At 54.2% G+C, this 15,001-nt stretch overlaps 2 protein-coding genes across 2 annotated transcripts; one reads left to right on the top strand and one right to left on the bottom strand.

Annotated features, from left to right (window-relative positions):
* Nucleotides 1–9,815: 9,815 nt before the first annotated feature.
* On the top strand, nt 9,816–12,074 carry NECHADRAFT_59366 (uncharacterized protein). Its single transcript, XM_003053204.1, has 7 exons — nt 9,816–9,900; nt 9,959–10,194; nt 10,255–10,620; nt 10,667–10,826; nt 10,876–11,136; nt 11,188–11,522; nt 11,572–12,074. Exons 1-7 carry the CDS (start codon nt 9,858–9,860, stop codon nt 11,902–11,904), a joined length of 1,734 nt encoding a protein of 577 aa, XP_003053250.1. The 5' UTR covers nt 9,816–9,857; the 3' UTR covers nt 11,905–12,074.
* A 55-nt stretch (nt 12,075–12,129) lies between these two features.
* On the bottom strand, nt 12,130–14,102 carry NECHADRAFT_78056 (uncharacterized protein; the record flags this gene model as incomplete). Its single annotated transcript, XM_003052704.1, has 5 exons — nt 12,130–12,697; nt 12,746–12,868; nt 12,923–13,175; nt 13,227–13,840; nt 13,891–14,102. The coding sequence occupies 5 exons, from the start codon at nt 14,100–14,102 to the stop codon at nt 12,130–12,132; spliced, it is 1,770 nt and encodes a 589-aa protein (XP_003052750.1).
* Between the last annotated feature and the right edge of the window lie 899 nt (nt 14,103–15,001).

Raw genomic sequence — 15,001 nt, 5'->3', positions numbered from 1 at the left:
GCATGAAACGGCCGGACAACCACCAAAGAAGACGGTTCTGGGCCGACGATCAGTGGGGAAGGCTGAGGCAAGGGAACCTGGCACGAGAAAAGGAGGAATCGGAGGCCTGGAAGTCGATCGACCAGGACGGTTAATCAATCGCCCAAGCGTCTGGCGATGAACGTGCCACAGGACATGTCAAGAGGGCAGAACTCGATGCCTGTATCCCAAGGTTACCTGCGAGTGAACCAACATACGCACGCGAATCTTAAAAAACGTACGACCTTGGTTTGATTGCAAATGTGCACTTAGCAGTTGATTGAGGCCCGCTCTGCGACACGACGCAACACAAAAGTGCACCGAATTAACTCGTAGTCTCAACGTAGAGACGTTGCTTCACCGTTCAAAAGTAAAAAGAGGGTCGCAGCTTGGGTGGATGGCGTCGGTCGGTAGCTAACACGGCCATGACAGATCAAATCGCGGGTTTCAGCAAAAGCCGCCATCACCGCAACTCGAAACGTGATAGAGCCAGAAAAAGAAGACACTGGGGAGCACCCTTGCTTCTTTGATCTTTCTGGCTAGTGTCGCCTGGGATCCCTTCGGGCGGGCCAAGAAAGTCCCCGGTCATGAACAGAGAGCACAGTGAGCACTTCGCCAGGGGTAGCACATCCCATCATGGCTCGACCTGCGAGAACGACCCCTGACAGAAAATACGACAACCCCCGGAAGCGGCGGGATTGGCGACGTTCCGTGATTGACATGTTTTTCCGTCTCAGGCCGTCTCTGAGACTCCAGCCGGGAGCACTTGGACCAATTCGCAGCGCCGTAATTCACCATCCAACAAGTGGGGGATGATGTGCTTCTAGAAGCCCTTTCAAAACAAGCGACGCAAGAGGCGCAAAATGGGTCCGACGGCGCGCGGAGACTACGGCGAACCGTCGTTGACGGACGCCAAAACAATGGCGTGAGCAAGCCACAGGGAGCTGTCTGTCGATAAGCTCAAGCGTCACTGGTAGAAGCGGGTTAGTGTTCAGGTGTCTAGTCAACAATAACAGTTCGTACCTGAACCATAGTGACGTTGACAAAGTTCCTGCTTCCGAGAGGCTGCGGCGTAAAAACTCTGTGAACAGAACGGGAAATTAAACAAGGAACCGTGGACTCCGGTCTACCAAACAAGTGTGATGGAGGACCATTCCGATTCGGCCGTCGCCAGATTCAGGTGAGGGAACCGTGTTTTGGTGGAATCGGTGACGGACGGACTCAGTTTCATACCTGAAGGCTGTGCTTTTTTGTTTCAATTGTTGCTGTATTTGGTTGAAACATTTTGGCGAGAGAGAATTGGCGAGAGAGAGAGGTTGGCGAGTAAGCATGCAATCAAGGTTGATGTGAAAGATCCTTGACAGCCTTCAATGCGACCCGTCATTCATATCACAAACGAGCGTGTTGAAGGCCTCTCGATAATCTTCACCCAACGTTGGGATCTCCGTGTCGTAAAATATGCTTAAATCATGCGGTGCAAGTTCTTTAACTGCAATCGACTCTTCATATCCTATCATTCTTGTCTTGTCCCGCAAAGGCGGTTGCTGTTGAGATGCTGGCGGTTAACTCTGATCTTCATCACCTACCCGGGACTTGAGAGCAACGGCCCATGCGCGCTGATCCGTCCGTAAATGGAGAGATCTCATCGAGTGATTCCCAGAATAAGCACAAGTAAAACTGAGCGGGATGTTTCATAGGGCATGATCCTTGCCATGTCTTTTTTTGATACCCTCCAGTGTCCAATATGGCTTTGTTCAGGATCCATTGGTAAACTTGGAGGGCGGCAAGGCTGGACCCTTTGCTGCTTTGTCTCGGATCGGGTCACTGACTGTGTTGTGATTGGCTGCCCTGATGTTGAAACAACCAGGGGCAGCCTGTCCTGAGACAACTCCAGCGTCAAACGACGCCACGCGATGGTAGCGCGGGCTGGGTGCTAAAAATGAACATCCACCAAGACGGAAGATTGAAGAGAAAGAAGAAAACTGGGGAAGTCATGGACTTGGGCGCCATAGTTTTGCCTTTTCTGGTTCCGACAGCTATGACGAAGGCGGAATTGTCGATGGCAGAGATGTAGAGGGACCTTTGCTTGTGGCCTTGTGCTCAGCGCTGAGGCCAGCCGCCTGTCTCAGTTATCGTTGCTCGAGCGTTGTCTGGTATCCGTCCGTCATTTGTCCGTCCTGTATGGAGTACGGAGTATCCGCCAGCGAGTTGATCTGAAGTGCCAGTGCCAAGCAATCAAGATGCCCAGTAAATTCCGCGTGTGACGGCATCGCAAAACGAAACCACCAGATAGGAAAGTTACGAGCTAGAACAAATCGACAAATCCGGAGATGATGTTTCCTCGACGCGAGATTGTCTTCTTACTCGGTGTTGTTAAGCCATCACTTGCAGAACGTGAGAACCATGTCACGGAACCCCATCGGTCAGGCGATGCGAATGTCAGGGCGGCCCCATGCCAAGCGTGCTGTCTCTGGCCGATGTCTCCCACGGACCTTGGCCATGCTTCAATCCCTGACAGCCACGAACGTTTATTCATGATCAATGGCTGGTTGTACGCTTAATCCCGGAGCGGGACGGTGGTAACGGTGGGAGCCTGGAGGGGACGGTGGAGTGGCCCTATCTCGGGCGCTGAATCGGTCTCGGTACGATGCTGCAAAATGGGGAAAGCGTGCAAGTTGAGCATCCTGGAACAATTCTCGGTGGTTTCCAACGGGCGTCGACCGCATGAATCTGTGCAATTTCTCGACGTAGCATCCCGTGACGGATTTGTACTGACGTTGCTGTAGATTGCATGGGTCACCTAACCTTGGTATTTCCGGAGGCCATTCGTAGATCCGCCGACGGCAGTGAGGATCAACCACATGGCACGGAGGCGAGTGTATTTTTGGTGCTTATGCGGATGCTGTGTTTCTGACTCGAGCCTACCCGGCATCAACAATGTTGTGCTGGCGTTAGAAGCCATGATTTGTTTGCGCAGGATCAAGGAAGAAGAAAAGGACATCCCTACTATGATGGATGAGTCCTGTGGCATTGGACGTTGAGGTTGTAGTGGCGGCCTCCATTTTGGCCACTAAAAATTGGTTCCCTTCCATTAGCACCTTCCCTCTGCAAGTCATGCCCGCCGCTGCTGCTTTCCGCGGATAGACGTCTAATACCTTCAGTTGGTGGCTTTCTGGGGAAAGAGCCACCAGAGACATTCTCCTACAGGGGCCAACCGCCACTGGAAGAACTGCTCCCTCCCAATGACCCCTTGACTGATCCATCCTCTCCTCCATCGACCTCACTGGCTCCCACAAAGACACCCCCAAACGTCCAGCCGCCAGGGCGCCATCGAAGCGCTGCCAGTCTATTGGTGGGCGCATCGCCCGTGGTATCCGTACCTGCAGATGCTGTTGGAGGGGCATCAACGGGGCCCCACCGCTCACCAAAAGGAGGTGCTTAACGCTCTCTGATAAGGTGGCGAAGCGTTTCAACGATCAGGTTGCACTTGGCCGTACGCGGAGCTCAATGGAACATCGACAGGCCCTGCAGTATGGGAACTCGGAGAAGCATGCTGCCTTCAGGAGGCAAAACGCCGGGCAGCAACAATTGGCGGTGGGTTTCTCCTATCACGATCAAGCCGGCTGGAGATGTGCACTGACTGTCTTGCTTTGTGCTCGCCTTGTGCTTTGTGGCCTCACATCTCCAGCTCGTCTACCATCACCGCAACGCCGTCGTCGGTGAAAGTCCACAAGTTGAGGACAAAGCGCAAGCCTTTCGCTTTGTCTCTGATTCGCCGCTCATCAGCTCGCTTCTTTGTCGACGATCTGCCCTTGGGCGTCTAGTCGACAGATCTAGCGAGCCGTCATTGCTCAACGACTGCCCCGCAGCGCTGTCTGATAGACGCCCGCCCCGCGACATTCAGCATCAAAGACACCAATGCGCTCTGTCAACAACAGCTGAGCCAAAGTTAGCACATCGGAGTTTTCAACAAAAATATGCATAATCTTGTCCGACTCGGGAATAGTCGCATCTCTTGACACACATAGACAACGCAGGATGGGAGGCTATGCACAACGCGGCAATGCACAATTGGGCATCTGATAGGGATCACAATGGCATAAACAAAATATGTCAACGGATCCAAGTCTGGGCTGCGAAGAAGAAAAGGGATGCCTCCTTACCCATGGCCAGGCACAGGCATCACATTGGCCGCTGTCGATTTTCCCGTGCTCATGGTGCCAGCACGCTCGTCCATCAGTCCATCCAGCCTTCAGGACCACATTGGTGCCCTGGTCTCGGCAGCAAGAAAGCCCCTGGATGCGCTCTGGCAGGGCTTCTACAAATCGTTTGGCTTCGCCTAGCCCGCTGTCGGATACCCTTGTTAGCGGGGCTCGCCCATGGTCCTAGATCCCTGAACGATGACCCTGGTCCCTTGTTCCTGGAGCCGCCCTCTGGACTGCGAACCGCTTGGCCAACACCACCTCACCGGAGAGCTTGGACGGTGGATGGACCGCTGCACTACTCAGGAGCCTCACGAGCCCTCTTGTCTCCTCCAGCCGTGCTCAACCTGACCCAGAGGCACACCAGGGGTTTCCATCGTCAGTGCTTCTCCACCCAGCCATGGATGGCCGAGGGGCGCATCCTTGGCACCAGATGCCGGGCTGGCCGGTCTTTGTGCTCTGCAGTCACAGTCTCCCACTTCTTCTCGTCTGGATGTATGGACTGCTTCTTGGGTATATAGTAGCTTCGTATGCCCTCCCATCTTTGGCTTTTCCTCTTGCTTCATCACCACCTTCATCTTTTCCTTTTTTCCTTTACTCAAGCAAATATCTTTTCTTTCCGGTGTCAAAGTCATTCGTTTCCTTTGGCCCACACGTCTCTTAATTACTTTCTCACTATCAACTATCTGCACTCATTCGCTACTACCAACTAGTTTTACAACAAATTCTTCGACAACCATTCACAATGAAGGCTACCTTCGCCCTCCTGGCAGTTGCTGCCAGCCTTGGCGAGGTTTCCGCTACCGTGAGTACCCTGCTCACCGCAGAGCCTCATCTCATCTCATCCGATCTCATACTTACACATCTCTAGTGGGGTAACTGGAAGGAAGCTCCCAAGTACTCTCCCCCTCGTGCCGTTGACAACAAGTGCGACGACAAGCAGAAGGGTGGCTGGTCTTGGGGTGACCTCGACGTCGGCCGTTTCGACAAGTACAACGACTGGGACTTCAGCGGCTGGACCTGCGGAGAAGACAAGTCGAAGCGTGATCTTAGCGGCCGTACGTTCGGAAAGACCATTTTCGGAGAGTGTGGCTCTTCTAAGGAGTCTGCTCCCTCTTTCGGCTGCAACAGTGGTAACTGCGGTGGTGGCTATGACAAGTTCTCTGTGAAGAAGTTCCACGTCAAGCCCGAGTTTGACTGCCGTCTTGAGTTCCACTACGAGATGCCTGACGGCTCCAACTGCAAGCACCAGTCTGATTGCTCCAAGGATGGTACCGATGTCTACAACTCTCAGTGTGGTGGTGCCAAGAAGGTCCACATTGTCTACCCCAAGCAGCCCAACAAGCCCAAGGAGAAGTGCCGTGTCGAGATCCCCCAGATCGACTTCGACTGCGACAAGCCCGAGAAGCCCGTTTGCACCAAGTGCCAGCAGACCCAGACCTTCCCCTACGGTGACAACACCAAGACCTTCCCTGGTGGCGACCACACCAAGACCTTCCCCTACGGCGACAACACCAAGACCATCCCTGGTGGCGACCACACCAAGACCTTCCCCTACGGCGACAACACCAAGACCATCCCTGCTGGTGAGGAGACCACCTCTTTCCCCAGCGGCGAGGAGACCACTTCTTTCCCCGGCGGTGAGGCTACCACCAGCGTTCCTGAGGGTGAGGCTACCACCACTGTCCCTGCTGGCGAGGAGACCACCACCTTCCCCGGTGAGGAGTCCCAGACCGTTCCCACTGGCGGCGAGAACACCGAGACCATCCCCTCTGGCGAGGAGACCACCTCTGTTCCCAGCGGCGAGGAGACCACTTCTTTCCCCGGCGGTGAGGCTACCACCAGCGTTCCTGAGGGTGAGGCTACCACCACTGTCCCTGCTGGTGAGGAGACTACCACTGTTCCCACTGGCGAGGAGTCCCAGACCTCTCCCATCAGCGAGCAGACCACCAGCTACCCTGGCGGCGAGGAGACCACCAAGACCTTCCCCTACGGCGAGGAGACTACCATTGTCACCACCTTCGACAGCACCTCCACCATCTACACCACTGAGATCACCACTGTCACCTCTTGCGGTCCTGAGGTCCCTGACTGCCCCGCTACTCAGGGTACTCCCGTCATCGTGACCCAGACCGTTCCCCTGACCACCACTATCTGCCCCGTCACTGAGACCCGCGTCGAGACCAACCCTCCTGCTGGTGAGACCGTCCCCGCTACTCAGCCTGAGGGCCAGAAGACCACCACTGCTCAGTCCCCTGGTGAGACCCAGTCCGTTCCCGAGGGTGAGGAGACCGTCCCTGCTACCCAGCCTGAGGCCGGCAAGACCACCACTGCTCAGTCCCCTGGCGAGACCCAATCTGTCCCTGAGGGTGAGGAGGAGACCTCTTCCGTCATCACCACCACCTACGACAGCACCTCCACCATCTACACCACTGAGGTCAAGACCATCACCTCTTGCGGCCCTGAGGTCACCAACTGCCCCGTCACTGCCGGCACCCCCGCTGTTGTCACTGAGACCATTGCTGTTTCCACCACCATCTGCCCCGTCACCGAGACCCTGACTGGTAACGAGAAGCCCAGCTACACCAAGCCCGCCAACGGTGGTGACAAGCCCAGCTACACCAAGCCTGCCAACGGCGGTGACAAGACCACTGAGGGCTCTTCCCCTGAGGCCACCACCGATGTCCCTGAGGAGGAGACCACTGTTGTCACCACCTACGACAGCACCTCCACCGTCTACAGCACCAACGTCAAGACCATCACCTCTTGCGGCCCCGAGGTCACCAACTGCCCCGTCACCGCTGGTACTCCTGCCGTTGTCACTGAGACTGTCGCTGTCTCCACCACCGTCTGCCCCGTCACTGAGACCCAGACCCACAAGTCTCCCAAGCCCACTGGTTCCAAGCCCAGCGGCGACAAGCCCTCGACTGAGAAGCCCTCTACTCCCAAGGATGGCTACAACGTTCCTGACGTTGTCCCCAGCTGCCTGAACACCTTCCTTGACTACCTTGAGAACTGCGAGGACAACACCGACGCTGCCTGCTACTGCCCTGACAAGTCCTTCGTCGACAACGTCTTCCAGTGCCTGTACGCCCACGCTGACAACGACGACATCGTCGCCGAGGCCGTCTCCTTCTTCCAGGGCATCTGCGCTCCCTACGCTGAGCAGAACCCCGTCATTGCCACTGGTGCTGACTCCGTCACTGAGCACATCACTGTCACTGGCACCACCATCATCACCTCTGCTCACTACACCACCGTTGTTGTTGCCACCACTGTCACTGAGCCTTGCGTCTCCCAGGGCACCACCATTGAGGGCAGCAGCACCGTCAAGACCATCGAGACTGAGATCGTTGTCCCCGAGGTTGGCTTCACCTCCGGCCCCGCTGGCAACGGCCCCATCCCCGCTGCTCCCACTGCTCCCGCCACCGCTCCCGTCACTGCCCCCGAGGCTGGCGCCACTGGATCTCCTTCCTACCCCGCCAACCCCGAGGCTCCCGCTGCTGGCGAGACTCTCATCACCAACAAGCCCGTCGCTGGCACTGGTGGTGTCCCCGTTCCCACTTCGGCTCCCGGCAACGTCCCCGTGACTGCTGGTGCCGCTCGCAACGGCATGGGCATCGCCGCTGCCATCCTGGCTGTCGCCATTGCCCTGTAAGGGTCTTGACGAGCACTGCACATAAGCTTTGTTTTCCTTGTTATCTATAGATTGGGTCTTGGTACCTGAGGCGGAACATGTATGTCACTTGTATATCCCGCATCCCGAGACCGCTCAAGCTTCCAGGGAAGCCCCCAAGCGCGCTCATCAACATGTATCATTCTTACGATCCTTACGAAAAATATGCATTGGTGTGGAACGTTGGAACTTACCCGACCCCCCTGACGCTTGTCGTCGGGGTCGAAAATCACTGACACAAAAACAAAAAAAAGAGCACGGGAAGTTACCGGCCGAGCCGAATGCATATAGACGCATATATACCCGCTGGCTGGTTTGTGTAATCTTAATATTGACTGATTTTTCTCTTTTCAATCAACTCCGATGCTCAATATCTGTGTCCTTGTGATGTCCAAGCTGCATTGCCTTGTGAATGTTGAACATGAATTGACCTTGCTGATCGCTTTGACTCTTAAATTGGTGCTCTTTTTGGTCCTTAACCTCTATTCGGCCTCGCACTCTTACCTTTGCCGTATCCATTGATGTTTCATGTGAGCTGGCCTCTACTCCTGTGCCTTGACACTGATACCCCTTCCAGTGGGATAGACGTCACAAGTCGACGTACCTATTGAAAGGTCTTGTCAACATAGAGCGCACAAGGCAACTTTGTTGAGTTGTCTTAGTAAGTATACATAATTGGCCCATCCTTGCTTATTTCCCCTCGTAGACTGTGGAGGAGTCATCTTCCAACTTACAAGCAGTGGCTAAAGTCAGGTACCATGCGACACACCTCTTTTCCCGATGTGCCATTCACGCATGTAAGCACCAGTCAGCACCAATCTTGATCCTTCGCGTGAGCTTATTTCAACGTCGTTGGAGGGTACACAGACGGGAAAAACGGACGGGAAAATGATGAAAGTCTATTTTGTGTGGAAGGGGGGAGAGTAGATCTTTTCGAGCTGGTTGGCGGGCGTTGTCACGGTTGGGTTATAGCCGAGTGCACTGTCGAACTTGTACCACGCGTGTCACGGAAGCGGAAGCGGAAGTAACGGACTCTAAGGTGACTCGGTGATGTATCTCTCCGAGAGGGTGGATTAGAGAGCGCAAAATGACGTTCGAGTTGGAGAGGGACCACTTGCCGAGGTTCGACCCACACATCCAGAGAGAAGAGGAGAGGAGAAAGAGAGGATGGTCGGTGATGGGAAATGCCGAATCCAAAGAGATGCATTCCTGGGCGCAAATCTGGCTACAAGGGTCATGATGCAAGGACGGCCCTCGGTTACAAACCCCGATCATCAGGACGCATCTACAGATTGGTTTCAGCGCATCACACAGCGGAATTAAGAGATGGTGGTTCAGTTCAAATTGGGTTCTTGTTGTTCATCTTCTCTCCCCTTTGTTGCTCACGATCGTCATGCCCTCCGACCTCTCCTATTGGTTAGTACGACTCCAGTGCCTTTTCTGTGCCGAGGCCCTGGAGCTGGCGCACCGACGTTTGTGGGACTTGTGTGCTGTGGGACTCCAAGACAGTGAACGGGGTTGAAGAAATAAAGGGGGCACTTGAGGAGCGAGGGTACCTCTACCTTTGACAAGTATTGTATGATTAAGCCCAGGACAGCTCAAATAAAACATTTCAAAAATTCTGCCAAGAGACAATGATGCTCTGAAAGCTGTATAAATTATTCATGAATTTTATCAGAGACGTTCAACCTGTGAAAAAGCAACACTGACTTGATGTCTCTGTACTGGTGTCTCATTCATTACCATCCCCCCTCGGCGCATGCGGGGGATGGAGCAGGGGCCAACGCCAAGGCGCCTACCCCAGCTTTTCCCTTTTCCTCGGTGGGAGGTCTTGAATTTGGCGACAGGAAGGCGCCGCCTTATCTACCTTCCCCTTCTCTCCCCAATTGTCTCTCCCTTTCTCTCCCTCCCAGTCCCTTCTTTCGCTTGCGCAGCTTAGATCTCCAAAACCTCCAGCAACAATGGTCTTTCTACCTCCCCCCTCAGTCCCAAAGCTCCCCTTTGGTATGTTTTCAAGTTTCTTCTGCCGTGACTTGCTTGCTCACAACGCGCCTACCCGCAGATCCTCCCGACTCAATCACCATCCCCGAGTTTGTCTTCTCCGACAAGTACGGCCGGAAGCCCTTGGCTCGGTCTAGAAAGCCCTACACATGCGGCATCACCGGAAAGTCGTACACCAACTCCGAGGTCGAGGAGCGCGAGAAGCTGCTCGCCCGCGCGCTTGCGAAGCGCCTCGGCTATGACCTCGCCGACGGCACAGAGTGGGACAGGGTTCTTGCGCTGTACTCCCTCAACACGGTTCGTATGCCCAGAGCTGCTGTGTGAGGAAAACACATGCCAACTGAACGCGTCGTACAGATTGACTACATTCCCTTGACCCACGCCGTTCACCGTCTCTCCGGTATCGTCACCCCCGCCAGCGCCGCATACTCTGCTCAGGAGCTCCAGCACCAGCTCGTCTCGTCCGGCGCAAACGCTCTCTTCACCTGCGTCCCTCTTCTAGACAATGCCCTTGTCGCGGCCAAGGGCGCGGGTATCCCGGAGGACCGCATCTTTCTCCTCCCAATTCCTGGCTTTGAGGCCAAGGCTCCGTTCAAGACAATCGACGACCTGATTGCTGAAGGCAAGGACGCTCCTGAGCTCAAGCCGCTGAACTGGGTCAACGGTCAGGGTGCGCGACAGGTTGCCTACCTGTGCTATTCCAGCGGAACTTCTGGTCTTCCCGTGAGTATTGGCGGCATTGGTCGGGACCTTGCTCACAAATCTGCAGAAAGCCGTTCAAATCAGCCACCGTAATGTAATCGCAAACATCATTCAGATGACCATCCAAGACGGCGTTGGTCGCAAAGCTGCCGGCGTCGACACTCAGGTTCAGCTCGGTCTATTGCCCCTCAGCCACATCTATGGCCTCGTGCCCGTTGCCCATTATGGTAGGTCTCTATTTCGTTCTAAAATGGCATTGATACTGACCCTGCGCAGGTCTGTACAACGGTGACGAGACCATCATTCTCCCACGCTTTGAACTCAAGATGCTCTTGTCCGCTATCCAACGGTTCAAGATTGAGCAGATGGCCCTCGTGCCCCCGATCATGATCCACATGTTGAGTAGCCAGGCTGAGTGCGCCAAGTACGACATCAGCAGTGTGCGCTTCATCTTCAGCGGTGCTGCTCCCCTTGGAAAGGAGACCATGGAAGACCTTTGGAAGGTGTGGCCTTCGTGGAGAATTTGCCAGGGCTATGGTAAGTGAAATCTGTGCCCTCATCGTCAACTTCATGACTGACTCGGCCAAGGCCTTACCGAGACATCTCCTGTTGTCACCGCCACCAGCGAGCTAGACATCGACGCTGGCACTTCGGGTACTCTCCTCCCCGGCCTCAAGGCCAAGATCATCGACACCGACGGGAGCGAAATTACCGAGTACAACAAGCCTGGTGAACTCCTCGTCCAGGGCCCGACAATCGTATTGGGCTACCTCAACAATGCCAAGGCGACCGCTGAGACCTTTGTTCACCACGAAGATGGTCGCTGGATGCGCACTGGCGACGAGGTTCTCGTCCGCAAGTCACCCAAGGGCAACGAGCACTTTGTCATTGTGGACCGTATCAAGGAACTCATCAAAGTCAAGGTACGTCCATCATTTGTACTCAGAGTTATTCATTACTTACACCACATAGGGCCATCAGGTTGCTCCTGCGGAGCTCGAGGATCACCTTCTCAGCCACCCACTCGTCTCGGATTGTGCAGTCATCCAGGTTCCCGATTTGCGAGCCGGCGAGGTGCCCAAGGCGTTTGTCGTCAAGGCCCCCCAAGCCAAGGGCAAGTCTGATGATGAGGTGAAGGAGAGCATCAACAAGTACGTCGAGGAACACAAGGCGAAACACAAGTGGCTGAAGGGAGGCATCGAGTTTATCGATGTTATTCCCAAGAGCCCTAGTGGCAAGATCTTGAGACGGTTGTTGCGAGACCGAGAGAAGCAGGCTCGCAAGGAGAAGGGAGCCAAGCTATAGATGGCGGTTAGATACTAGACGTCTAGATGAGCGATGTGATTTGGGACGGTATTTTTGTAGTTGTAGAGGAGGCATCTGAGCGTAGACTATCTTGCATTAAAGAAAGTCTAGGTGAGGTATCTAGAAAGCGAATGAACTTTTGGAATTACATGAACATTAATCTTTGTCGGAAACTCATTAGACCAGAACCCGCCTGTGATCCCGATATATCGTAACAATCCCCGTCTAGAAGACCATGCCCTGAGCCTGGGTGCTGCGGGCATCCTTCTTGCGGATGTCAATGTTCTTCCACATGAACAGGCACAGCACGGTGAAAGGGATGAAGCAAGCACCGGCAATAACCATCTTCTGCTGCACGACATCGTAGGCGCCGATGATGGCATCACGCTCAGGGGAGTCCCTGGCGTAGCTCATTTGAACAGTGATGTCACCATAGATGGTGGCAGTCATGTTCTGAGCAGACTCGGGGAGGCGTCTGGCTAGCTCACCAGGGAGGATGTTGGTCCAGATACCGCCGGCGATGGCAAGACCAATAGCAGCTCCGATGGAACCAAACATACCCCACAAAGCGAGGGCAACAGCGACATCCTGATGGTTAACAGAGGACATGACGGCGAGACGAGCAGTCAGGGACCAGATGCCACTGTAGATACCGTTGAAGAGCTGACACATGACGAGCCAGTTGACAGCGGTGTGGGAGTGACGGAAGTGGATGAGCAGGGCAGTACCGAGAACCATGAAGGGGACGCCGATGAAGGAAGGCCACTTGAAGTGTCCGAGGTATCGAATGGCACTGCTAGGGTCAGTTGTGGTTCATTGTTAGTTGGGCGAGAAGACTCACAGTCCGACGAAGGGACCAATGAAGGCGGCCATCAGGGAGAACGAGTTGAGAATGTAACCGGAAGTGGTGATGCTCTCGAAGTGAACGACTTGAAGGTAAGATCCGTAGTAACCATCCCAGCAGCTGATACCAGTTAGATCAAGACACAAAGATACCTAACCTAGTAAGGTTACTCACAAGATGGAGGCAAACATGAGGCCGTAGATGAGGCAGCCACCCAGGACAGTTCGGTTGGCGAGGAGGTGGAAGGGGAAGTAAGGCACAGGGGCAAAGAACTTCTCCCAGACAACAAAGGCGGAAATGAGGACGACTCCGAGGATGATCATGGCGATGATGTAGCCGCTAGCCCAGCCGTTGGGGGCCTTGGAGGCGAGGTTGAAAGGAAGTAGGAGAAGCGACCATCCAAAGGTGGTGAGGCTGAGACCGATAACTGCAACAAGTTAGAAACAGTAAAGATGATGGGGTTTGAAGTTTAACATACCATCAAACTGCACAAAGTGGTACTTGATAGACTCCCACACGGTGCGGTTGTGAACCTTTTCAGGAGCAAGACCCAGCTTTTGAGCCTTGATCTCGCTCATGATAAAGATGACCATGACAGGAATGCAAAAAGCAAGCAGGATAATGCAGAAAGCACCAAAAGCCCAGCGGAAGTTGACATTGACGTAAAACAGCTCGGCAATCTTGGGACCAGCAAACGTCGACGAAATGGTAGGCGTATAGTTAAGACCCATGATGATCAATCGGTTTCGGAGGGTTGTGGTATCGGCAACAACCACGTCGATAACATAGATGAGACCAAGATGGCCAACCCAGTAAAGCGTGTGAGCAGCGGCGTACATCTCGACGTTCTTGCAGGTGGCCTTCATGATCATGCCGATAACGATGAGGAACACCATGGAGCCAAAGCCCCAGACTCGACCCCAGATGTCAATGACCTTTGCGATGGGAAGGGCGCAGACGCCGCCGAGGATGGTGGCGACGATGCTCGTGGTCGCGATGAGGCCGTGCTGGGCGAATGCGGATGTTACGTAGGGGACGAGGTTGGACTGGACGGCCTGGAGAAGACTGTCGACAAAGGCGACAAGCCAGACACTAGACAAGTCAGTTAGTACTCTCTTGGTTCAAGACATCAATTGACTTACAAGATAAAGGTGGCAATAAGCATCTGCTTCGACCAGACAGTAGTCATGGCCTCGGCCTTTTTGACACCCTGCTGCTTAAACTCATCATCGGACAAGTCCTTGAGGTCCTCCTCGGTGATCTCATTGTTCTTTTCGTTGCCGGCGACCTTTTCAATGTCGGGAACCGACACCTCGTTAATGGGCTCGGGCCCAATCTGAGTGTGAGTCGCCATTGAAGCAAGAGGCTGTCCTTCAGGAGTAGAGGAGGCGAGCTGTAGGACGCAGTGGTGAATGAAGAGGAGCTTGCACGACAAGAGAGCTTTCACAAAGTGGGAGGAGTGCCCTGTTAAGTACCCATTCTTCGGCCAAGATGCGACGCTGTCAGTACCTGGACGCAGACTTATTGACAGGGTCGGCGATGATCGTCCCTCTGGCGAGACTCGTGGGATGGGTCTTTCAAGGGCCTAGAGTTCTGACGGTCTCCATGGTCATGGGGCGAAATAATCGAGACACCAGATGGGGATACACATGTCTAACCCGTGTTTAATAATTTACCTAAAAATATTGACGTGTTACTAAAAGCCACTAAGACATTAACAAACACTACCAATTATTCTGCATTATTCTACAATTTTTATTGTAGCTGTACGATCATCTGTAGAAGAGATACAACAATGTCTCCCTTCTCGATGCCCTCTTCTTTTTTCCCATGACCCGCGCCCAGGCCAAAACCCCCAAACATCAAACCCATGACTGGACAATCCCACGCTCACCATGACACACTAGATAATCAAAAGCTCATTACTACGCTGCGGGTGATTCGCAGCGGCGTCTGCCGTTGGGAACATAAGTTCCCAACGTTGCATCGAATCTCTCCAAGTCAAAAAGGCCGCACACACAGGCGTCCCACACAACGTTCCCCACCATGACTCCGTACAAGATCCTGGGAATAGCACCGGAAAACCCCCAATTGGCAGGGTTAAGCTGTCTGAGAACCCTTTCATTGGCCGGAGCTTATTTCCTAAAAGCTACCGGGCATGGCCCGGGGTTGAGGTTGGTGTGGCGGCCATCCCATCCCCAAGAGCTCAAGGGAGGATCATCGCAAATTTTCGGACACTAGTTCGATAATCTG

This window comes from Fusarium vanettenii (assembly GCF_000151355.1).
Source record: "Fusarium vanettenii 77-13-4 chromosome 3 genomic scaffold NECHAsca_2_chr3_3_0, whole genome shotgun sequence".
Lineage (NCBI taxonomy): Eukaryota > Fungi > Ascomycota > Sordariomycetes > Hypocreales > Nectriaceae > Fusarium > Fusarium vanettenii.
Note: the sequence above shows the minus strand (reverse complement) of the source record. Positions and strands in the feature narration are given on the sequence as shown.

Coding starts and splice junctions, on each gene's coding strand:
- NECHADRAFT_59366 (XM_003053204.1), top strand. CDS start 9,858: ATGGTCTTTCTACCTCCCCCCTCAGTCCCAAAGCTCCCCTTTG. Junction 10,827..10,875: donor CGTGCCCGTTGCCCATTATG/GTAGGTCTCTAT, acceptor GACCCTGCGCAG/GTCTGTACAACGGTGACGAG. Junction 11,137..11,187: donor GAGAATTTGCCAGGGCTATG/GTAAGTGAAATC, acceptor GACTCGGCCAAG/GCCTTACCGAGACATCTCCT.